At 50.2% G+C, this 25,750-nt stretch overlaps 1 protein-coding gene across 10 annotated transcripts in view; it reads right to left on the bottom strand.

Moving 5' to 3' along the window:
• Positions 1-25,750, bottom strand: part of PACSIN2 (protein kinase C and casein kinase substrate in neurons 2) — a 133,038-nt gene that overhangs the window by 24,305 nt on the left and 82,983 nt on the right. For all 10 annotated transcript variants that reach the window (XM_027593245.1, XM_027593255.1, XM_027593253.1 and 7 more), the window contains exon 2: positions 15,032-15,169. In XM_027593245.1, the coding sequence (XP_027449046.1) occupies positions 15,032-15,091 (60 nt within the window). In that variant the 5' untranslated portion in view covers positions 15,092-15,169. The remainder of the gene's footprint in view (positions 1-15,031; positions 15,170-25,750) is intronic.

Raw genomic sequence — 25,750 nt, 5'->3', positions numbered from 1 at the left:
CTAAGAGGTATTCTATTGTATGGACACACCATCACTTGTTTGCCTTTTCATCCTGTTGAAGGACACTGGGGTTGTTTTCAGCTTGGGGCAATTATTAAAAAAAGCTATGAACATTCACTGACAGGTCTTTGTGTGGACATATGTCTTCATTTCTCCTGGGTAAATACCTAGGAATGGAATTCTTATACAATCAGTATATGTCTAACTTTGTAAGAAATCGCCAAACTGTTACCCCAAGTGGCTGTACATTTTGCATTCCTCACTGCAATGTACGAGGGTTTCAACGGCTTCACATTCTCACTAGCACTTGGAACTGCGTCAGGTTTGTTTGTTCAATATTTTGCCACTTTAGTATGTAGCAATTATCTCATTGTGATTTTCATTTGCACTTTCCTAATGTCTAGTGATGCTGAGTGTCTTTTCTTGTTCCTGTCTGCCACCCATATGTCTTCTTTGGTGGAGTGTGTTCTTTTTTTTTAATACACTTTTAAAATTGAGGTATAATGATGACCGGTTTTTATAAAATGCAAGGTGAGTTAATTTTCAAACACATGACAAACTGATCCTATGTTAAAGTGAGGATCTATATGGTTAGCTATTTCTATTTTATCAGTTTTGTAATTTAAAAGTTTCTCTCTTGCTTTTTAAAACACTAGTTTGTTTTGAGGTGGCCAAATGGCAAAGAACTTTATGTAGAAATTTAAAAAATAAACGAGATGTCTTCCAAACCTTATTATCAATTGATTTACTCACAGAATGCCCGTTTTAAAAACTAGGTCAGAAGCTATCTATGTTCCTAACTTCCTTGAAATTCAGGCTCACTCCCTCAGATACCAAGATACTAAAGACAGACCTCAACACACAACCCTGCCTGGATGCGGGGCTGGGACACTCTCCTCTCCCTCGGGAACTGCCCGGTCAGAGGGAGGAGTGAGAGGTGGGGAAGGTATACTGGAGACAACATCCAAACTGAATTTTCAAGGACAAGTAGGAAGCTGACCAGGTTAAAGGTGAGGAGAGAGAGAGAGAGAGAGAGAGAGAGAGAGAGAGAGAGAGAGAGAGAGAGAGAGAGAGGTCTCCAGGAAAAGAACAGTGTTGGTGAAAAGATGTACCAGCACGGGGACTCAGGCGTGCTGTCCATGAGGCATGGAGCATGGAACACAGGATGCAAGGGAATGACTAGCAACTTAGGGTTGGGTGCAGCTGGGGGTAGGGGGTGTCAGATGATCATCCTGAAGGGTTCCGTGTTCGGGGGACTGGTGGGGTTCAGGAGGGTGAAGCTCCTGGGGGAAGGTGGGAGAGTGGCCTCCCCAGGCTGGGGCCACAGCAGGGAGGACAGAGAGCAGGAAAGCAGGAAAGGGGGCGGCTCTGTCCTCCAGGTGGCAGGCGGGAGCCAGACGGAGGTAGCAGGGTCCAGTCAGTGCCCAGGCACCCCAGGGGCTGTAGTCTATGCAGGCTGGGCTTGGGAAAAAGCAGAACCACCACCTCTCCAGAGTCCTCCAGAAGTCACTCTCCCACCGCCCTCTTCCCCGGGGAGTGGAATAAAGGAAAGAATAAACTGGGGGGCCAATGTGTGGGCCCAACCCCCAAGCTCTGCTGTCCTCCCGTGAATCCCGAATCACTCTATCCTCTCTCCACCCACAATTCCCCACCCGGGCCTAGGGCCCCCCAGCAGCCTGCCCCCCTCAAGGCCCCCTACCCCCCCCCCCCTCCAAGTCTGGCCCCAGTCATTCCTCTAGTCTTCCTCCACCCCAGGCACTGAGGACCCAGCGTCAGACGCACCATGGGTTTATAGTCGGCTAAGGTGAGTCTGGGGATGGAGTTGCAGCAATCCTTGTGCAGAAACATCTGCATAATAGGCAAGCAGGGGAGAGACAGCGGGCTCTGTCCAAAACCCAGCAGGACTGTAATTACAGGGGGGCCCGGAGGGACTGCTCAAACAGGTCGCACCAGCTCCTCCTTCATCCTCTCTACATGTAAACAGTCTGGAACTGCCTTTCACAAGGACACAGGAGAATGCCTGCTTCTCTGACTTTAGCTTGGCCAGCTCCCTTCTGTGGATCGCCGTGGCCGAAGGCAACAGGAAGGCTGGAGGATTTGGAAGTAACCCAGCGAGACCTCTGGGGATCCCAAGTCGGGGACAGGGAAAGTGAATGCCGACCTGCAGCTTCTCTGAGCCTCCCACCCATCAGCCCCCCAGTTTATTCTTTTCTTTTTTTAAAGATTTCGAGAGAGAGAGCACAAGCGGGGGGGGGGGGGGGGGCGGGGAGGCAGAGAGAGAGGGAGAAGCAGACTCCCCACTGAGCTGGGAGCCCGAGGCAGGGCTCAATCCCAGCACGGCCTTCCTTCACGTGTCCCAAGCTGTGTGGACCAGAGCCTGTGGCATACAGGACATCAAGCCCAAATACGTCCAACTCTTTGCCCTAAGAGGGTGTGGACCTTTGCCTTCCTCATCCACCACTCTCCCCTGCCTTCCAGCGGCTCTGCCACACGGCTGGCACTCAACAAAAATGTAAGGTAGGACCGGAAGTGAGTATTAGAAAATGCAGGTGACCATCTGTGTGACTTAGGGCCAGGCAAGACCCTTAAACAAAATTTCCAAAGTCAAAGCTGAACAAATACTTACATACACATGTGCCTATGTGTATAAATAAATTTTATTACATCAAAAATTAAGGATTTCTTTTCAGAAACCAACACCATGGACAAAGTTAACAGACTGCAAACACTGTTTCCCAATTTGCTATGTCTAAATTGACAAGAGACTAAAAGGCAATATCCCAGGAAGTCCTATATATCAACATGAAAAAGACAGGCCCTGAGGGAAGTTGGGCAAAGGGTATGACTAGGGCACCTTCAGAGAGAAGCAAAGTCCAAGGGGCTCACAGCAGCAAGGGGCTCACCCTTGTACAACTTGGGGGGATGCCCATGATCACAAAGCTCTTCACTCCTACAGAAGGGCAGACCCAAGGGTGGGAAACGCCAAGTGTGGGACAGAGGGCGCACACAGGACCCTTATTATACACACCGGTGGAAAACAGACTGGGGCAGGCCTGAGAACAAGCAGGCAGTAATTAAGTCATTAAGCATACACATGCCCCATGAGGACCTAGCAATTTTGTCCCTGCATCATATCCCCACAGAAATGTTCTTTTGGGCCACAGGCACGTTGGATCTTCTACCTGGGGGATGTGTGGGTGAAGGGGGGGGGGGCGCATACCAACGTGGAGGCAAGCAGCAAGAAGTGCAGGACTAGGTGTAGACACTGCAACCCGCACAGACCTCACCAGCAGTGGAGAAAGAGAAACAAAGTGACAGCATGATGTCCTCGATGGGAATTAAAAATAGCTGCACACAAAGCCAGGCGAGAGGCTTCACAAGAGCCGGCTAACACCGTCCTATCACTAGGAAAGGGACTACTGTCAAAGGCAGGGAGAGAGCCGGCGAAGGGTGTGGGTGTGGAGTCCCAGCCTCTACCTGCCCCAGTTCCAGCTTTCTATTAAGGCTCAGCTTGTCTTCCCCACGGAGGCTTCCCTGACACCCGCTGTCCCTGCCGGACCACCAAGAAGGAGCGCCTGCATCACCTGCACCTGCAGACAGTCGAGACCAATTCCCCACCACAGGCTCCTGCTTGCTGGTCCACCTGGGAGCCACGAGGACCCTTCCACAACTGTCCCCATGGCCTGCAGCCACAGCGTGTCCCACATGGGTCACAGCCGTGCATGTTAGCCTCTCTGCCCTAGCTGGACTGCAAGCCTCTGGCCACAGGCACCACACACTGTTTTTTATCAGCAGGAGCATCATAATAGAGCATGTTTACAATTTTCAAGGCAGTGTGCTAACAGCTCGGCATGTGCCACCTCATTTAATCCTGTGACAATCCTTGGCAGTGGGTACTATTAGTGTTCCCATTTTACAGAAAAGGAAACTGAGGTTTAAAGAGGCAAAGTCACCCATGATCATGCAGCCAGAAAAGGCAGAGCCCACCTTCCAGAGAGGGTAAATTTAAGACTTAATGGGTCGTCAGGTGATATGTGTGCTTCCAACCAGGCCCACGGGTCCCAGGGAAGGCCACAGGCGGAGTTCAAGACTGAGAAGTAAGGCATGGGCCCTGCTCCTAATTCCACTGTGTGCCACCAAGGCTCACGTCAGGAACCCCAAACCTGTAAACTATTAAGACCACTTGCCAAAGATGACCTTGATTTCACCCTCAGAAGGCTCATGCCCTTTAACCTGTGACCCTAAAGGCTGCTCCTTCTACATCCTGGAGAGGCGGGTTCAAGGGTGAGCCAGCTGTGCTGTGCTGACCGGACAGAAGGAAAAGCCCTTGGTGTTGTCCCTCCCCACCCCCCCCGGCAAGTCCACGGAGTCAGAGTCCAATGTTTTATCCAAAGCTGACAAAGTACACTGAGAGGCTCCAGGATATTCTCAACCAGCTTTTCGGAAAGACAAGGATGGAAGACGGCCCTTCTGGGATTCCTTAATGACGGTCCTGCAGACGGCAGGGAGACTGTCTGAATGAGTTTCTGTTACCTGTTTTGAGTCCCTCAGCCCCCTGCCCTCTCTGATGAGGTCACCTCTCAGCAGGGAGAGGAAAAGATCTGGACCTGCCCCCAAATAAATTACCTTGTATGGGTCTCTCTCCCCAACTTTCTGTTTCTTCTGCTGTAGGGTGGAGGTAGAACTGATTTCATAAGGGCTAAACACACTGGGCTGGGGTGGGTTTCTTCCCAGCCTGGTGTGCTCTTAGCCTGGCTCAGACATCAATGGACCAGACCTGGCCACTGGGAGACAAAATGAAGAGGGGGGACAAGACTAGATGATCTATCTCCAAGGGCCCTTTGCAATTCCAGGATTTCTAACTGAAGAGTCTGGCAATGCTACTAACTGGCTGGCTACCCCTGAAGCCCTCATAACTCAGTTTTTGAGAGCCTGGCACCACCCTCTTGCCACACACCAATGTATAATGAACACCTAACTCTGTGCCAAGGACTATGTGAGGGACGAGGGATATAATGGTGAACAAACTGTCAGTCCCTACCTTCCTGGGACTTACGGTGAGATAAATAACCCAGTTACAGATGGCCACAAATTCTGGAAGGAACACTCTGGGTGGTCGGGACTGCCTGAAGGAAATGATGTTTGTGGTAAGAGCAGAAGGGAACTCTGAGGGGCAAGGCTGCTTTCTGGAGGCTTGAGGCAGGGTGTCAAGGCCCACAGAGCATGAGCTATACGAGACCCCATCCCCTTGGGAAGTCTTCCCCCTCAGCTCATCCCTCCCTTGTTACTCTTGTGCGGACATCTTCTGTTGCATGCCCAAATGTGCTAACAGTGGCTTCGAGGGCAAGTACTGAGCCTTCATTCTTCCCCATCGTCCGTGCCAGGCACCCAGAGGGCACCCCGTAATACCTTCTCAATGCCTGAATGGTGCTGGGGGTGGGAATCCCCACTCCAGGTGCGCAGGAAGGGACCGAGAAACTGCTAAGTGCTCAGCTAGAGCTCAGCATGGGCAATGAAGTAACTCATGAGCCTTTATCTACCAAGTTTTTAATCCAGTGAGTCATTCCAGCTCTCCTCACAAAAGCTAAAAAGAATCGACTCTTAGAGCACCATCAGAGAGTAACTCCACAGATGACAAATGAGCAGCTAGCTAACGCTTCTGCCAATCTGGAAAGAGCCATGCAAGCACAATCCAGCAGGAGAGCCCCACTGCTGCTTCATTTATGCTGACAAGGCTTTCAGTCAAATCCGGGATCCGAGTTAGTTTATCCCCGAGTCTACCTGTGTCCCAGGCAGGCTGGGAGTGCTTCCAGCCTGGGCCTTGCCGTGTCACCACTTCCCCGCCATGTTCCCTGAGAGGCACACGACAGAGGCCATAGCCTGCATGCACCGGCAGGGCGTCCCCCAGGTGCCAGCACAGGACCTCCTACCTCAGCCTATCCCAACCCCAACTCTGAACTTTCCTTTCCAAACGGGGCCACTGTGGATTTTAGGTTGTGAAATGTGCTGTGTGCTTGACAGCACAGGGGAATACGGAGTATCTCTGAAAACTATCGCGTCTGTGCCCTGCTTTCAGACTGCTCTGGCAGTCCTCATTTATTTCTACAGGGTTCCACTTCACTTAGTTCTCCCCTTTGCCTTTCAGTGCACCCACCCTCTGGACTCCCAACTTGCCCTGCACTGGAACAGAGGGTCTTAGGAGCTCCTCACCTTGGTGCTCCCCCGAACCAGCACCTGGACTAGCCCTAACCTCACTGGGCCCGCCATCCTCAAAACGGGGCAATGCGACCTACCCGGCAGGACTCTGCAAGGGTTACAGACCCAATTGCTGGCTGGCCTGCTCCTGTTCACTGATCTGTGCTCTGGCTGACTCTGCCCCGCACCAGTCCTGCCACTGCCCCGGGGCCTCACTCCAGGCCCAGCTCCGGTGTTCAGCTCACACTCCCCATGCAGACCGGCCCTGCCTTCCGATCCTGGCACTGTACTCATCAAGTAGGAGGGTGAAGAAAAGGAGGCTCCTCACCCTGCAAAGGCGCCCTGTGCTACATGGTAGCTTTAAAGCACAAATCCCTCGGGGCGCCCGGGTGGCTCAGTCGTTAGGCGTCTGCCTTCGGCTCAGGTCATGGTCCCAGGGTCCTGGGATCGAGCCCCGCATCGGGCTCCCTGTTCGGCGGAGAGCCTGCTTCTCCCTCCCCCACTCCCCCTGCTTGTGTTCCCTCTCTCGCTCTCCGTCAAATAAATAAATAAAATCTTTTAAAAAATAATAATAAAATAAAGCACAAATCCCAAACTTCAACAACTTGAAAGATCAACCACATCATTGATCTTTAAGCATTCAAATAAAACAGGAAGACATAGAAACCCAGAAATCCCAGTTCGCAGATTTAACTCCAAAGGCAGAACACATAAAGTATAGAGGAAGGAGGTGTTGAAACAAAGTTATCTCAGAACTGAACTCCTCCTCAAGGGTGGTCAGCTGGGTTTGTTGCTCTACGTGCCCTCAGCACATACTGCTCAGACATCAACAAAGGCCCAGCGACACCCGTGGACTTGTCCATGAGCACAGCACACACCCTCCCCGCAAGCCGTCACCCCTAAGACTCCACCCTGGAGCTCATGGTCTCTGGGGCACTCACACACACTTGTCCTTAGGCCAAGTGCCCAGGAAACAGCCGGAGGACACGGCTGGCAAGTGACCAGGTCACACCCTCTTTGATTCCCCCTCATGCTCCAGGTAGGCGCTGGATGTGTGGCACCTCCCTGCCATGAGAGCAGCGCTAACCTCCCCGGGGTCTCTAAGTAAGGGCTTGCTGAGGCCTGGCAGCTTTTGGTAGAAACTCCAACAGTGAAAGGAGGTGGGGACAGTTAGAGAATTGTCTGAAATCAGGCAAACCTCTGGGATACGAAGCCAAATTACCTGGTGGGGAAACTGCCAGATTGGAAAAGTGGGAATAGCACTTCCTCTAGGTAATGCCCCCTTCCTTCTGTGACCATCCCCTCCCCAAATGGATGGTTTCACAGTATCCCATCTCCCCCTGAGTCCGCTGCATCCGAATCCCTGGTTCTACCTTCATTGATTTCTGTTACCAGCCCCCCTTCCAAAACACACAACACACATACACGAGACCATGAGCTCCCTTACCCCATCTCCATACCTGGGTCCCTCAGTGCCAGCCCCAAACATTTGTACACAAATGTCTCTATGGAGCTAAGCGAGCACAGTCTAATTAAGCACTCAAGAGCCCACCAGCTCTAAAATTGTATAATTTGTTTACTGAGTAAAAAGGTTAAACGTTTTATCTTACACTGCTTACACAAGTTACTTTGACATCAGTAAAATCAAATGAGAAAATAATTTATCTTCAGAGGAAAAGCTTGACAGCAAAACAATTCTCTCAAGGAACAGCTCTTTCTATGGCACTCAGACAGGGGAGGAAGAAGCTGGCACCAAGATGAGAGGCCACCTGACTCATCCACCTCTGCCTGTTCCCCTGCAAGCAACATTCGCATGCGGGGCTCAGAAACAGACTAAATGAGGAGGCCACATGCCACTCAGGCTCAGGAATCGTGGGACCCTGGCCCTGTGCGGGTTACTGATTCTTGCAACCATCCTGGGGAGGAGAAATCTGCAAGGTCATGTCACTGCCTAGGAAACCGGGCAGGCTATACATATCTCACTTCTCTGAGCCCTCGGGGTCATACACTAGCAAACGGCGGTACCCAGATCTGACCCCAGACAGGGTGTGACTTCATGCTTTAGCAAAAGCTTTAAGTATGTGGCACTCAGAGCAAAAGAACATTTCTCTTCTCTGAGGAGCTCGTGGGAGGCTGAGACCTGAGGCAAGAGAGCAGTTCTAGAGGGAGGTGCCTGGGCCCGAATCCCAGCTCCACCACCTGCTATTTATGTGAAGCTGGGCACCAGAAAACCACCCAAGCCTCAGTTTCCCAACCTGTAAAATGGAGATCACAATCTCAGAAGACAGTCGTGAGGCTCGAGAGCACCCATATAAGCCAGAGCAGGGTTCTGGTACAGAGCAATAAATGCTAGCCATTGTCACTGTGTTAAAACTACACAGACAATGCATATAGCTTAGCACATGCAGCCTGATGACTTATCAGAGCATACACCCATGCATGGGATAGAGGGGTGGGGGGACAGAAAGTCCCAGCTCGCCTAGAGCCACCTCTGGCACAGCTCTGGCGTGCCCACTCAGGAGGGAGAGCCTCTTCCACATCCTCATAGCGCCTCATCTGGACCATTTAAAAGTCACTTCTGGGGACATATCTGCTTTCAGCTCGGGTCACGATCCCAGGGTTCTGGGATCGAGTCCCGCCCGCATCGGGCTCCTTGCTCAGCGGGGAGCCTGCTTCTCCCTCCGCCTGCCGCTCCCCCTGCTTGTGCGCATGCGCTCTGACAAATAAATAAAATCTTTAAAAAAAATAAATAAAAGTCACTTCTGTCTGTTTTATTCATGCTGTATCCCCAAGGACTCAAACAGGGCCTGGCACACAGTAGTGCTCTACAAATGTCTCCGGAAAGAATGATTTCTGTTCACTATTGTGGTTATTTGCATATATACTCTCATTCCAAATATTTCATTGTAAGCTTAGGAGCAAAGCATGTCTTGTTACCTAGCATTACACCTCTTCCTTTCCCTGACTTCCTTGTGCATTCAAATCAACAGGCATTCAGCATGTCAGGCACCGCCACACTAAGTTCCGGGGACACGGGTGAGAATCATGTCTTTGCCTCAGGTTCTTCAGAGCCCAGAGGGAGAAGCAAAAGGTGAGACTACATACCGAATGGGCATGCGGGAAGGCTGCCTAAGCCTGCCGGAATGGGTGAGGGAAGGCTGCCTGGAGGAGGAGCTGGGAAAGCAATGGAGATCAGTTGGAGGAAAGACAACCAGGAAGGGAGGCAGCTCTTTGTGGACAGGCACCTAGAGAAGGAGCCCAGGGCAGCGCTCCTTAGGAAGTACCAGACGGCCCAGGAGCTGCCAACACATGCTTATGCCTTCGTTATGCTACAGAGTATGAATTTACTCTGGAGGTGATGCGGAAAAGTGGAGCTTCCCACCCAGGGCAAGGAATCATACAGGTTTGCTTTTCTGGGTGAGCTGGCCTGGCTTCAGGGTAGAGAACAGACTGAACACGGCACAGGGGAGGCCAGTGCCCTAATGCTCGGTTGTGACACAACAGATATTAGTTTGCCTGAAAGAATGAATTAATGGTTCCTTTAGAAACTTCAGGGAAATCAAGGCATGCCACCACCCTGCTGGGAGCTCTGCCCGAGCACAGCGGGATTACAACGAAGCTGATACACCCACAGACAGGCCATCATACAGGGAACTCGGTCCAGGTCTGAGAAAGTGGGGGGAGGTGGGGGCAAGGCAATTTATTTCTGTGTGCCTTGTGCTTCCACTCACCCTTGCTGCCCTGTAACTGCCCAACACAGATTAGGTACTCATCTTGGAACCCCAGGACTCAGCCATGGGTCTGGACCATGGCAGGTGCCAAATCAGGCTCCATGGAACCCACGCACACAGGGCAGGGGCATCTTCTAAATATGTTACCTACAAAATTGTTCTAGAGGGATGGGAAAGGTGCATGCCATTCCATGTGGACAGCTTTCCAGACAAAACCGTGCTCCATGTGGAGATGTTCTCTTGTGATACTCTGTCTTCACAGTCGGACGGGAAGCTTGCAGGGAGAGCCTTCTCTGAAGGCGATGCTAAATACCGAGAGTCACATGCTAACTCTTTAGGGCTAACATTCTTAGAACATTTTCAGCAAGATACTTATGTTCTCTTCATCCCCCAAATACTCTTCTCCTCAAAGGCTCTTTGTGCCCACAGAGAGTGCAGTACAGGTCAGCCCCAGCCAGGCTTCTCCAGGGAGATCTGAGCTCTAACTGCACATACGGCTGACAGCTGAGCAGGACCCCTGCCTCGGGGATGAGGCAGATTCAGGACCCAGTTCCTGAAATTAGCAGTTTGCCCTCCCAGCCTGGCCACCAAGGAGGCCTCGGAGACTCACGCAGCAGCAGGCCTGCTGGCGACAAACCCACTGTGTGTGCCCAGAGCCCACTGAAGGCAGAGGAGGCCAGGCTCTCCTAGGAAGCCCTGGTGACACCTGAAAAACCCCACAACCTGCAGCCTAAGCTGTCTCTGTACACCAGGCCCCAGGGCCTATGAGAAAACCCAGACTCAGGGCCTAGAAGCCGAGGACACAGTAGGAGGGCCCTCAGGCTCCTGGAGTGAGCCAGAAGACTTGCCAGAAGTAACTGAGCTGCCCTACCCCACGCTGGGAAGCCTGCGAGAACACGCCAGGCTCCAACTTGAAGAAGTCACCCACTTGGGGAGCAGCCTCCCCTCGGTCCCAACCTACCCAATCCCGCATGACTTTTGGCCTCCAAAACAGTCCTGGGCTCCAAAGAATTCGAGGTCTTCAGCCCTCTGCAAGGCTGTGCTCATTCCGGTTTCTAGACTTTGCTCCAACTCAGAATGCCATCCCATCTCAAAGTCCAGCCCTATCTACGCCACACGCCTTCTCTGGTGATGCCAGGCAGCTGGTCCTTCTCCTCTGAACGCCATGACACTCAGAGGCAGACTGTGGCTTGGCTCCACTGACCACTCCCCCTTCATGGGGGCCATCGTCTTCTCTCCTCCAGGAGCCTTCACTGTGGGAATCAGAGCCCACTTCTCTTTTCTAAACAGCTTACTTACTCTAAGTGTTGGGTAATACAGAAAGTGTTCCCTCCAAATACCTACAAACAATTCCATTTGATATTAGTTCCTGTGGGTGATCTCACCTCCCAGGACTTGCTCGCTCATTCATCTAGCAAACACATCCTGCTCATCTTCCAATGCACTTGCCTGCCCCACCCCCAAGCGGGAGCCCCACTTCCTGCTGTGCCCCCACCCCAGCAAATCTTACAGCACTCTACACAATGATCTGTCTGGTGTCAGTCTCCTCCCATGAGAGCTTACCTCCAAATGTCACAGCCAAAGGCTCCTGGAGGACAGGGTCATGTCCCTCCTGTGCAGGCACATAACCAGCATGCAAAAGATGACCCATTCCGGTAAGTACCTTTCAGTGGAAAGGAGGAAAACTAAGCCCAAGGACTTTTCCAGCTCAAGACCACAAGGCTTTCTGTAGATCTGTACAGGTCTGTGGGTCACATCAGTAAGAAGACATCTCCCATGGGAAAGAGGGACCCTGCTGACAGCATGGAGAAGATGCGCGGCTGGCAGCGTGCACCAAAGTCACTCACAGCCGAATGGGGTGGGTTCCCCCTGAGGAACTGCTCCTCCGTTCAATGAACAGCCATCAGGGAGGAGGAAGATGACAGCACTGCTGATTTCTACAAGCTGAAGAGTAATTTCAGAGAGCATCAAAAGATGAGCGGGGCCTGACTAGAAAATAAACCACTGGCCTTAGCATCCCTCAGGCAAAAGGAGATGTTCTTGTCCACTGACATTCTCGCGGCTAAGAATTTAACAGGGAGCCTGAGAGCTTAAATCAGCGACAGGACTTGTTAAAGCCACTTGATTTAATATATGTTGGCAACTTTTTTTTTTTTTTTTTTTTTAAGCAGCAGCTAAAGACTTCTGTAATAGCACTATTTTTAGCTACCTAATTTCTCCAGAGCAGTTTCTGCCCTCAACTGGGTAATTCAAATGATGCTGCCGAATGCACCCTGCAGGCACAGATGATGTGCTATGCATGTGCTGATGACCTCCAGCTCCCACATCAGAGGGACAGAGCTATTCTGATGCCCTACACCACTTTACACGTGTTCATTCCTGAAATCCTCACAATACCAGGATATAGGTACCTTTTTTACCCCCACTTTACAGATTGGGAAATTGAGGCAAAGAAAAATTAGTAACTTGCCCAAAGTAGTGCCCCACCCCCACCCCCTGGCATGGAGTCAAGCCCAGGCCATCTGGCTCCAAAGGACAAATCTGAACCTGTCCGGTTGCCTCTCTTGGCCTATCGCTCACAAGGCCCGCTGTGTGTCCAGCCTCCGTACCACCATCTAGCTCAAGGCGGGTACCAATTAGTACCAGATGGTAATGTCACTGCAGCTACAAACAGAAAGTTTTCCCACAACTCTAAAGGATTTTAGCTGGTTTTGGTTCAGTGTTGAAACTAGCAAGGACCTGCTTTTCCAAAGGTCAGCCTCCCAGGAGCTCACAGGAAGGAGCTGCACAGCCATGGCTGGCTCTGCAAATGCTTCTGCAATGCTGGCAAGGCCACAGCCTCCCTGGGGGCAAGCAAGCTAGGCCCGTCGGCCCGTGAACCTGAACCTGCACATGGAGGCTGAGGGGTAGTCCTGAGTTTCAGCACTGTCCCAGAGGCACCTCCAAACTGTATCTTGTAACTGCCAGTTCTAACACAGCTCCGGGTATTTCACCCCCAACCCCGCCAGCACCCCCCCCCAACACCCTTGTGCCGTGAGAATGTGCCTAACAATGCCAGGGAGCCACTGATGCAGTGGCTGGAACCCAACCGTGACTCTATCGCCACCCTGTCACTTTTGCTGCCTTCTGTGGAATGTTTCCCGGGGCAGATGCATCTCTCTGGCTACTGAAATTTGACCTCCGGCCTGGATACCCACCAGGAAGGCCACTACCAGCCGAGCGGTAAGGACTCGGGTTGTCACATGTCCCACTGGAGCCTCAAAAGGACCTAGCACATAGTACCTGCTCATGAAACACATCCTTTTAATAAAATGAAGTATTCAGCTAAAAATCGATAATGACCTTCTGCCCAACTTTAAGAAAAGTGTTAACAGAATTTTTTTTTTTTTAAGATTTTATTTATTTATTTGACAGAGAGAGACAGTGAGAGAGGAACATCAGCAGGGGGAGCGGGAGAGGGAGAAGCAGGCTTCCCGCGGAGCAGGGAGCCCGATGTGGGGCTCGATCCCAGGACCCCGGGATCACGACCTGAGCCGAAGGCAGACGCTTAACCGACAGAGCCACCCAGGCGCCCCTCAAATAAATAAAAATCTTAAAAACAAAAAAATTCTGGGGCCCCCCCAGGTGCCCCTCAAATAAATAAAAATCTTAAAAACAAAAAAATTCTGGGGCCCCCCCAGGTGCCCCTCAAATAAATAAAAATCTTAAAAACAAAAAAATTCTGGGGCGCCTGGGTGGCTCTGTCGGTTAAGCGTCTGCCTTCAGCTCAGGTCATGATCCCAGGGTCCTGGGATCGAGCCCCACATCGGGCTCCCTGCTCCGCGGGAAGCCTGCTTCTCCCTCTCCCGCTCCCCCTGCTGGTGTTCACTCTCTCTGTCTCCTCTCTCTCTGTCAAATAAATAAATAAATAAAATCTTTAAAAAATTTTTTTATTTATTTGAGAGAAAGAAAGAGGGAGAAAGAGAATCTCTCCCACACTGAGCACAGAGCCCGACACAGGGCTCCATCTCATGACCCCAAGATCATGACCTCAGCCAAGAGTCGGACACCTAACCAAACTGAGCCACCCAGGCCCCCGAAGAGTGTTAACAGAATTTTGAGTTCCTTGCCCATCTTTTTTAAAACTGGGCACCTGTGATCACAGTCTCTATTAGACAACAGTATCACATGGTATTTGTTCTCAGACAAAATTATACACCTAATCAATCAAAGTCTATAAAACTAATGCATGCTAGTCCCCAGCAAACCCTGAGAATCCTCCCCAACTCGTGCGCTGCTCGAGCGTCTGGGGTCGGGAAAGCACCCATGTGGGTGCTGATGTGTATACTCTCATTTCATCCTGCAGCTTCCCTCGAAGGCCAGTATCACCCCCCCACCCCAGAGATGAAGACCTGAGGCTCGGATCAGTCAAGCAACTTGCCCAGAGTCACACAGCTAGCAAGGGAACAGCTGGGATCAGAACCCAGATCTTTCCAACTGCAAAGCTAGTGCTCCTTCCGCTAAGCCCCCAGCGATTTTAGCCACAAGAACAAAAATGGACTTTCCTTTAAGCAGCAGGCAGGAAAAAGTGGGCCCAGGAAGAGTGACTTCCAGAAAACACAACCCACCCCCCCCAATATCTAATCAGGAAAGGAGTTCCTTGAGGGCCAAGACTCGCAGGAAGATGCTCCGACAGGCTTGAGGGCAGTTGTTCAGCCCTCTGGCCAGCTGCCCGCACCGTCCAGCACGATGTCACATCACCACTGTCCACTTTTCCGCACACAAGTCAGAAGCTAACACTGCCTCCCCGGCCAAGCCCAGTAATAAGTGTATGCAGCACCAAGTCATGTCACGGCTAAGCATGAGAAGGAAGATCTGAGATCAGACAGACTGATAAGACCCTGACATGTACCTCTAGCCTCTTTATCACTCTTTTCTAGCCAGGTAAGTTCACCACCTCCACTGACAGCTTAGCCACACCTGCCGCCATCTGGATCGGACCACAGAGACCTGGCCTGTTTGGGGTCTGCTCATCTTCTCCCCCAATTCTGGCCAAGAGAAGCCAGGCCTGTCAGGCGCCATCAGCCTGGTCTCTGCATTCATGAAGACGCGAGCGTGGGCAGTACCTCCCAGAAGCTATCGCTGGACACTTCTACTCCAACGGCATCATCGTAAGCGACAGACATCTCTTCGGGCAGTGAGGGAGCAGCAGCGAACGCTTAACGCAGAGGTCAACTTCAGAGGCTCAAAATCCGCAGACAAACCTATAAAAGAAAAGCACATTGTTGCAGTTTTTAAATCCCTAAGGTAATGAGCAAGCCACCCCCATCCTACAACTTCCATTCCCACCACTGCCTTAGTACAGCGCAGTCTCAAATGTTCCCTTGAGGTGAGAGAAAAGTCAATAATAACGTATATATATGCATATGTTACATGCGTGTGAATGTGTGTTTCACATTAACAAGTGAACCTTCTCAACATCTTACTGAAGAGCTCAAAGAGCTTTCTGGAGAACAGTGCATGTTCTTAGACCAAAAGACTGATAACCTTATTAAACAATCTTGCTCGTCCCGTGGAGAGAAGACAGGGCACGTGTGAGGAGAACACGCGAACACGGGCAGAATCCCTGCATCTCTGGGCTCGCCGGGCCCCTCCCTGTCCTACCCACCCGGCAGAACCTGGTCCTGTGGTAAGACACGAGAGGAAGTGATCCACTCTGGACACCTGGCTCCACCCCCAGCTTCCCCCATGTTTCACTTGTGTTGGGCATTGTCTTCCCCCCAACCCATCACTGATTCACCTCAGCCACCGAAGCCCCAAAATTCAGACCAATTTATTCAGATACTGTGTGAGGGTCAGCTAGAGAGAGTAAAGACAAATAAGCAAAAGGGATCATTTCTGGGTCATGAGGCAATGTTCTAAATCCAGGCAAGGGTAAAGGGGTGATTAATCTCTTTGTAGAGGGAGGAAGCTGAAGGACCCCCTGTGACATTGATGAGCACAAATCATTGTGATACAATGACCCATCCACAGCCACATGAGACTCCCTGACTTCTTGGTGAAAAGTCCACCTTCCTTTCCAACACCCGGTGTTCAGGTCACACAGCCAGAGATCTGGAACTTCCCTAATTATTACCATGGTCAGGAGTCCAAAGCCTCAGCTTTGCCCAGCTAGGGTGGGGTGGGCAGAGTGATCCACGCTGTTAACACCTACAAGGTACAGGACTTTGTTCTAGGTACTTTTCCATATGTGATCACATTTAATTCTCACAGTTCCCTATGAGACAGTCCAGAAGCATGGTAAGAAACAGGAACACAGGCTCCAATCCCAGACCTATTACTCACTAGCTGGGCAACAGTGGGCAAGTTACTTAACCTCTCTGCGCCTCAATGGCCTTATCTATAAAAGAGCGATGAATCTGAAATACACATCACAGAATTATAGTGAGGGTCAAATGAGGCCAGACATGCAGGGGTGGACATGGTAAATTATAATGTAATTGTCATTAGATAGTAATTATTATCACTATCACTCCCTTTATCTCTCTAGTTGAGAAAACTGATGCTCGGGGAGGTTAAGTAACTTGCCCATGGTCATCCAAGTAATGAATGGCAGAGACAACATTTGACAAGTTTGTTTTAAGGTAATGTTCTCTCCATCATACCAAGAGGTTTTCTAAAAACTATCTGAAGTTTAAATAAATCTGGTGTCCTATAACCTAAGATCTAGTTGCTATTAAAAGGGTTTAATCTGATGGATGTGGCAGCTTCTAAAGTTGAACACAGCACTGTATGGCCAATAAATTCAAAGAGCGGATGACAGTACTTCAAAGCCAAGTGCCCCAACGGCACGCACACTATAACCAGGCAATTGCCCGGGCACCACGTGCACACTCTTCCTGCCAGCATGCTGTCTGGACCTCTGCTCCATCATCACAGGGAGGCATGTCACTGTAACTCCAGGATATCACAAAGGCCGACAGGCCGCTCCGGTTGGGCCCTGGTGCCACATTTCACAGCAGCCCCTTCTCTAAGCAATCCTATGCTCTTGTCCAGGGCTCTCCTGGGAGCACGCCAGCCCACATTTGCAGTGACAAAAAGTCTTCTACCCAGAGCAGCTGTCTCTGCTCCAGGCTCCTCAGGAAATATCTGGGCTTTGGGCTCAGGTGAGTCTCCAAGTGGCCCAATCGAGCCACTGGCTGGGCTGCCTAGTCAGCTCTGGGAACAGCTGCAGGGAGCAGGTGCAGGGAGGAGCGGGTGCCTCCTCTGGACGGAGAAGCAGCTCGACACCTGAAGACTTCAGGCAGAGGGATTCGTTTTCTGCCGGGATTCAGCCATGGTTTAGACACAAATAGATGGTCCGTTCTGCATAAGATTTATTAAGAGCCCACTAAGTGCCAGGAGCCAAGAAGAGGTTGTCCCTGCGCTCAGCACAAAAAGACAAACTCAACTCCTAGGAGAAAGAACCTGAATCGCCAAGTAACAAAACCAAGTTAACTCTGGAGCTGCAGAGGGCTTCAGAGGTGAGGCATGCTCCTGGCTGACCAGTAGGAACAAGGAAAGTCCAGCTTTCCTCGCCCAAGTCCCATGGTGGCACATACCCTACGTGGTAACGCTCTCTCAGTCTGCGGCCCTGTACCCACCCCAGCACTGTGCTCAGCAACTGCGACAAGTCCCCAAGGTGACAGCTGTACCAGTGCCAAGCTGACCCGGGCCTCGAGGACAGAGCTTTCAACATTTCACCATGAAGCGTGATGTTTGCTATACAGTATTTTAAAATATCACTTTTTAGGTTAGAAAGTTTCTTTTTAAGATTTTTATTTATTTGACAGCGAGCGAGCGAGAGAGGGATCACAAGCAGGGGGAGTGGGAGAGGGAAAAGCAGGCTTCCCGCTGAGCAGTGAGCTCGATGCAGGGCTCAATCCCAGGACCCTGGGATCATGACCTGAGCCGAAGGCAGACGCTTAACGACTGAGCCACCCAGGCGCCCCCCTAGGTTAGAAAGTTTCTTTCTACTACAATTCTACTAAGAGCTTTTATCACAAATGGATGTTTACGTTAAGATTGGCTTAATTTTTCCTTAAGTGTTTGGCAGAATTTGTCAGTGAAGTCACCTGGGCCTGGAGCCTCCTTTAAGCACTTTTAATCACAGATTCTGGTTAAAAGGGAAAAGACCATTCACGTATTTTCTATTTCTTTGTGTGTTGATTTTGTACAGTTGTGGTTTTCCAGGGAATTCAGGTGATTTTTTTTCAAACTTATTGGCATAAAACTGTTCATACTATTCTCCTAAGATCATTTTAAAGACTGAGGGAGACCCGTAGTCGTGCCCCCTTTTCATTCTTGACATTAGGTTTTGGTGCCTTTTGTCTTGATCAGTCTCATCAGAGATTTATCAATTTGTATTTTTATTTTTCAAAGAATCCACCTTTAGTTTGCTTTCTTTCAAGTGTCTATTGAATATTTGTCTTCTTTTTCCTTGATTTTTCCCTTTATTAATTTCTTTCCTTTTATCACCTTTGGCTTCAAGTTGTTCTTTCTCTAACTCTGGACATGGAAGCATACACAGCTCATTACTTTTCTGCCCTGTCTTCTTTTCTCATAAGTGCATTTAAAGCTATAAATTTCCCTCCAGGTGCAAATTTTAGCTATATTCCACAATCTCATTCATTTTTCATAAGAGTCCCATGAGGTAGGTATTCTCACTTCCTTTTCACAGATGAGAAACTGAAGGTGAAGTAACTTGTTGAAGGTTTTAAACGATGACAAATGGTAAGATCATGACTCAAGACCAGGTTCTGTGGTTCTAAAATGCAAGTTCTTCCTATTATAGTACATGACACATAATGAGCAGTTTGTGGGTATTATGAGTCAACTGCTATGAAAATACCAAGAAAGCAAGAATTGAGAGTGCTCTCCTCCACAGGGTATGGGACAAGTTAGAAAGGGGCTTACAGGCAGGTGGGCTCTGCATGGGCGCCCAGGCGAAGGGCTTCCTGTCTGGAAGTGGGGAGGGTGGTCAAGACGGGTCAAGGGAGACAAAGGACATCCATGACTGGTGATTTTACAAAAGTAACAGAATCAGCTCCCAGCCTCCAAGGCTCACACAAGAAACATCCTCCCGAAAAACAGTGAGATTTGTTCTTTTACGACCAGAATTTGGCCCCACGACTCAATGTGGCACAACAATCAGTCACTTTTCCTAGGCCCAAATGACCTCCCGAGTCACACCAGCCATACCCAGGCTAAGAGATGGAGGAGACAGGAAGAAAGGAGCCCAGAAATTACTGGCTCAGTGACAATGGTCTTCTGTGAATTTAAAATTGGAAAGAGGGGACAACCTGCCATTGTCAGCTGCTCATGGTGAGCCGGATTCATTCATTCAACGAAGATCTAAGTTTCAAGAACTGAGCTAGGGCTGGGAATGAAAACAGCCCATGAACTAGGCCTCGGTTTCTTTTAAATGAAACTGAAAATAGCTAAACTGGACTAGACTAGTGGGAAAATCTTCAGGAAAGACCCAAATATTAAATTTGTCAAATGCAAACAGAGGAAACATTTGTTGCCTTTTTAGTGCTGTAAATACAGTGAAATTGGGGGGCCCCTGGGTGGCTCCGTCGGTTAGGAATCTGCCTTCGGCTCAGGTCATGATCCCGGGGTCCTGGGATGGAGCCCCGTGTTGGGCGGGGGGGGTCTCCCTGCTCAGCAAGGGACCTGCTTCTCCCTCTGCCTGCTGCTCTCCCTGCTTGTGCCCTCTCTGACAAATAACTAAAATCTTTTAAAAAAATAAAGTGAATAAAATCTTTTAAAAAGAAAAAAATTAAAATTAAAATTAAAAAATAAAGCGCAATTGGTAATAAAGGCTTGATGACAATCAAAATAAATTCTCATAATGTCTGCTCTACATATTCACACAAGACAAGAAAAAGTGCCAATACCCTGATGTTAAGGGGTCTCAGTGAAACAATCAGCTTGGGTATCTTTTTTTTTTTTTTTTTTACGTATTTGCAACTTAGAAAAACAAAAATAACCCATGTTTCCATTGAGAACTCAAGAAGAGAGTTTGGCAGAGAAAGGAAGAACAGGAAGAAGGACCGTCCATAGTTCCATCGCTCACGGACAGCGCAAGGCATGCTTCTTTCCTGGATCACTTCATTCCCTCCTTAACGCCAGGGGGAGGGGCACACACGGACTGCGGCGCCTAGAGCTACAAATAACGCTAAGGTAACAGGAAAGGGCACAGGGTACGTACGGCCTATGCTCTAAGGGCAAATGAGCTTCCTGCACAAAGCCCCCTAATGTCCAGCCAAACACTGGTGCTCTGTTCTAATGTGGGGACGCTCACTCGAGTGTGCCCCCTCCTGAGTGGGAACCAGCTGTAGACCAGGCCATACCCCAGGAACCAGGCTCAGTCCCACAGGGAAACCAAGGACACCAAGGAAGGAACTATAAGAGCTGCCTGATGGTACCACACAGCTGTTCAATAACTAAGGACGGAACGATACCCCCAAAGTAGCCTCTTGGCTGAAGGCGGCCATGCTTGTGTCAAATAAAGCAAGCCTTTAATCAGATGTGGTTCTGCTGCTCCACCTGAGAGCCCAGGTAGGAATAAACCAGTAACACTGCTGCTCCCATGCACCAAGCACCTCTTAGCACCACCAGGTGGTCTATGTGGCCTTCGGACAGATTTTTATCCCTCAAAAACTCTGCAAAAGATGAACAGGAGGGCAACTGAGATCCCAACAATTCAAATCACTGGCCAAGGGCCCACAGCCTGTAAATGCTAGGCCAGGACGCAAGCCAGACCATCCGATTCCATGCTACCCAACCGCAGCAGGACACTGCTCATCCGGCCCCGAGTTAATCTCAGCTCTGGAAACCCCGCTTGAAGGGAGGCCACTCCCTCAGAAAGGAGGCTTGAGTCTCAGGGCTGTCTTATCAATAGTGATGTCCAAAACATCCCCAAAGGTCCTCAGACTGTCAGGGAATATTACTCAGAAGTTTTTTTCACACACAAACGTCTCTAACCATAAAAATGAATCTGGTTTTAGCACCCTCCGGGCTATAGAAACGTGTAAGTCAGGGGAATTGAGGCTTCTGAGGACAAAAGAACCCACAAACCTGTTCCTTCAAAGGAGATCAGGTCAGGCAAATTTCCTGGTTCTGCTTCCTTCCTTCCTTCATTCATTCAGGGTCTTGAGCCAGCCTGAACCACTGCTAAGCCTGGAGACATGCTGTAGAATAAGCCGGTCTCTAATGCCAAATGGTACTGAATATTCCTGAAATAGGTCTATCGATGCCAAAAACACATAATGCATATTTGTTAATTAGCTGGGTGCTTCTCAGTGAGATGGTGAAGTTCCTGGGAAGGCAGGTGGCAACGAGTGGAAAACGCCTGTCGGCTCCACCTCTGTGACGTCAGTCATCTGTCCCCTGAGAGCCCCGTCCTCCTCTGTAAGGCAGGGACACACCACTGGCGCCCTTACCTCTTGAGGTATGAAGAGGCTCAGGGGAGATCACAGATGTGGGAGAACTCTGGAAAAGTACAAAGTGACGGACAAATGAGCTAAGACTGTCTTTCCGAGGACAGGGAAAGAAGCTAACGCCGCTTTAGTCTATGTCACATTGTCTAGCACCCCGTAGTTGACAGATTATTTCTTTCTGAAGACACTGAACTACAATACTCAACTGTAACGCTGAATGAGTTCCATTAACTCTGAACAAAAGCTGTACATACTCCCAGTCCCCATCTTCCTCATGGGGTATGCCGTGTGCCAAACACACCAGAACAGGCTTTTACAGTCTCTAACCTGGCGACAGGAAAATGCCATCTGAATTCCAAACAACAGATTCTGAAATGAACCTTTAGGACAAGGTAGGGTGTGTTGAGTTATTCTCGATTCCTTCCCATCACGATGGGAAAAAACAAAGCCAAGGGATGTTCACCATGGATTGCCTCTAGCTTTCTTTCTTCCCCCAAATCACAACAGAGCAGCCAGTTCAAGAGAGGCACACATCTCTCCTTCCCTCCCCCGAGGGGTCCACTGGGCGGGCAAGAAGGAACCTGTAACAACTCAGCGGTACAGCAGCAGACTGGTGGACACGCCAGAAGCATGCAGACAGGCCTGGGCCGGGAGAAGACCAAGAAAAAAACCGTCCTAAACGCCAGGGTGAGAGTGAACCTCCCTGGGGTAGGAGTGCCAAGCCTGGGGCTGAGAAATGCTAGGGGTGAGGGGAAGGAGGGCTGGGGGGTTGCTGAGGGGCAATCACAGTCACTTTTAAAACTGCATCTGTGACCAGCAAGCCTAGACTCCCTTCAGGGAGCCCACCCGGGGCCATGCCCAGCCTCTCACAGAAATACAATCTAGGAACCCAGAACAGCTTCCTACACATCAGTCCTGTTCTTCTTTGATAAACATGAACTGATAACCCAAGGATCTTCACAATCCTGAAATAAATAATAATGAAATAAAAACCCAAACCATGAAAGGACCAAGATCAACAGGGCAACTTTTATTTGGAGCTGATCTCTAGGGAAAACACAATACTTCAGGGAACAAGAGATAAATTCTAATAAACTCTTAAGACTTCTCCCAGAAAGTCGAGGGTTATTTTACCCATAAAACAGGAATGAGCTGCTATGAAAAAGGAGAAATCAGGAAATAAGTAAAGATATTTTTCTTGATTTTTAGGAACCTTATTACCAAAGTAAACATTTTGATGGATAGTCTATAGAACAGAATGACAAGATTAAGGATGAAGCTCGTGACCTGGATGCTAAGACCACAGGCATCTCCTATCACAGAACACTGAGGGGAGAAAGATGGAGCAGGAGGCTGGCTAAGGGACAGAAAGAGCCACCAAGAGGTCCTGTGGGCTGGGAGGGGCCGGAAGACTCCTCGAGTGCTGCTGGCTTCCCACTCAGGTCTAGCACACCGAGTGATGCACAGAGAAGGTGCTCGACAAAGACCCGAGGGAGCGCAAAAGGAACAGCACTTGCAGCCTTTCCCCGCTCTCCTTCCGAGGGCTCTGGGAGGAAGGCGGCTCTGCTGCGGCCACTCGGTGAGCTGCTGGTCGTCAGGAAGACAGTGTGCAGAGTCGCTCAGCCCAGCTCCCCTCGGAGACCCCGATGCTCCCGACGCTCAAGAGCAGGGAGAGCACGCTTCGGCCCGGGACCTTGCCCGCCCATCAAAGGTATATGAGCAGCAAGCTTGAGGCTTGAGAGCTAGGAAATCCTGAGTGTACAGAGCATCACCCCCTTTCCTCCACACTCTCCTGAAACGCACAGTCGTGGTCCTCCTTGCATGTCCTGGGTACACAGTAGGCCCTCAACAGATGTTGGCTGAGCGCACATTCTAGGAGGCACTTGACAGGAATCTGGGAATCCTGGAATCCAGGAATGAGGCAGAGGAAAAGACTTCCAGATCTCTGGATTCCAGTGACTTCTGCCACTGAGGTACATAGACACTGGTGAGTCAAAGCTACTCCTCAAAGGGTATGCAGAGTCTGAGGTGAACAGAGGTTGCCAAGGTGTCCTTGGCCCTGGCTGGGAACTGGTATAACGTTCTTCCCCTCTGGGTCTGATAACAGGTATCAAGTAAACAAAAAGTACAAACTACGTAAGTACAACTAGCTCCTCTTAATGCCCTTAATTTGTTCCAAAAAGAAAAAACAGAATGGGTCATTAGGCCAAAAGGCTATATTACTATAAAGCAAGGACATTCAGAGCGAAGGCACCATGTTGCTGTCTCCCCTAAGAGTCGGCCAGCCTTGAGGGGAAAGCCCTCTGTAGTCCTCCGTAACTGCAGAAGGAAGCTGTCCTCACTGCTGCCCCTTCCCCGCCCCCCCAACACTGACCTGGCTCTGTGCTGCCCTGCAGGCCTCGCCATGAGCACATGCTGGACCTAAGGTTGGTTTCTTCATTATCCACAATGGGAAGGGGCCAGAATTTCTTCCAAACCACTGTCTGGCCCAGAGTGAGGGGAGGATCATTCCTTAAGTAAGGGGCAAATCTGGGGCGCCTGGGTGGCTCAGTCGTTAAGCGTCTGCCTTCGGCTCAGGTCATGATCCCAGGGTCCTGGGATCGAGCCCCGCATCGGGCTCCCTGCTCCTCGGGGAAGCCTGCTTCTCCCTCTCCCACTCCCCCTGCTTGTGTTCCCTCTCTGTGTCTCTCTTTGTCAAATAAATAAAATCTTAAAAAAAAAATGGGGGGGGCAAATTTACCGGTTCATTCTACAAACTGATGTTTGAGTACCTACTGAGTACCTACTGTGTGAGATTAAAACACGGTGGCTAGGTCCCGAGGATGGAGCAGTGAATGACAGACGCAGTCCCAGCCGCCTGGAACGGACATCCTAATAGGGCAGGCTGACACACAGTGAAGTACAAACAGCCGCAGTGTGAGGGCAAGCGGGCATGTGAAGGACAGGGAAGATGCTTTTCCAGAAGAGGGAGGGCAAAGGCAAAGATGCCATGAGTGCTGGGCCCATCCCGGCACCTGGCAGGGTGGGAGCCCAGGTGCTTGCCTAAGGAATCGGCGGGATGACCTGGCACCACTGATAAGCTGCATGGTAACTCAGATCCCTCTGTCTAAGCTACTGGTTCAAAACTTTGAGCCTCAAGTGCCTATACGATATGCTTTTGGAAACCACTCAATGTATGCATGGTCACTTCAGGTTTGTCCTTCCATGTTCTTACACACCTCTCAATGTGTGGTGTATTTAACAAAAGAGAAACACCTAGCCTTTGACCCAACTGTTCCCTCTGAAACTTTATCCTACAGATGAATTCATCCAAGAGTCAAATGTAGGTAATTCACTGTGGTATTATTTGTAATAGCAACAAAAAGAAAGAACACTGAAAACCACTCACTGTCCATCAAGAATCAAAGATGCCGGTCCACTTCTCCAGGGAACGGGGGCAGCCAGAGGAGAGAGAAGGAAGGGAACTGTGTGTACAGACACAAAAGATGTTTCCACCTATCAAATGGGAACAGTGGGTGCAGCGTGGTACAGAGTCTGATCCCACTGGTATTAAAAAAGTTAGGTGTCTACCAAATGGGTTTACAACCATAGTAGGGGGTGAGGGGGTGTGTGTGGCTCAACTGACTACCGCCAGCCACACAGGAAGCCCTTCTGCAGCTCAGCCCCCTGGGCCTAACCACAGGCTTCTAGGTCCTCTCTGCCTCCAGCTTTGGCTCAGGCTTTTCCTGTATGTCCAGTCAGACCCTTGTGAGAAAGGACAGGGTCTCTTGCTTCTCTCTAGCTCTCTGACCGCCTCCCATGTAGCAGGCGCTCAGGGAGCAAGGCCTGAGGGAACACACTGCTTTGCACCATTAACAAAGCAGGAACACTTTTTATGAATAGCTTAAATATCTGGCACAGCCTATTTTGTTTCCAGTGATTTCATCTGGAAAAGTGAACAGTCCTCAAAGGAAGAGATAGAGATCAGCAAATAAAGTGACTTATATCTCCGGAACACTGTGTAGTGTGTTGACTTCAACAACAGAAAGCTGCTTGTGCATTGCAGGATGCTTGGTTTTAAAGGCTGTCCCCTCTGGGGAGGGACACTGAGGCCCACGGCTTGGCAAGTCACAGGCTGGGGCAGGGAGGGGAGGGTCCTCCAGAAGCACCCACCAGGGTGAACAGGGTGGGCTGAACACACTGAAAGGTGCTTCCAGAGATTAAAACACAGTATCTGTGAGCAGACAGCTTGGGGAGGCCGTGGAAATCGTCCCTGAAACTAGCAGAGGGGTCCAAGCCCTTCAGGGCACCGACCAACCCACTGCAAACTAGAGTGCTGGTGAGAAGAAGGGGAATCTTAGCAACTCCACTAGGACACACAGC

The sequence above is a fragment of the Zalophus californianus genome, chromosome 9 (genome assembly GCF_009762305.2).
Source record: "Zalophus californianus isolate mZalCal1 chromosome 9, mZalCal1.pri.v2, whole genome shotgun sequence".
Lineage (NCBI taxonomy): Eukaryota > Metazoa > Chordata > Mammalia > Carnivora > Otariidae > Zalophus > Zalophus californianus.
Note: the sequence above shows the minus strand (reverse complement) of the source record. Positions and strands in the feature narration are given on the sequence as shown.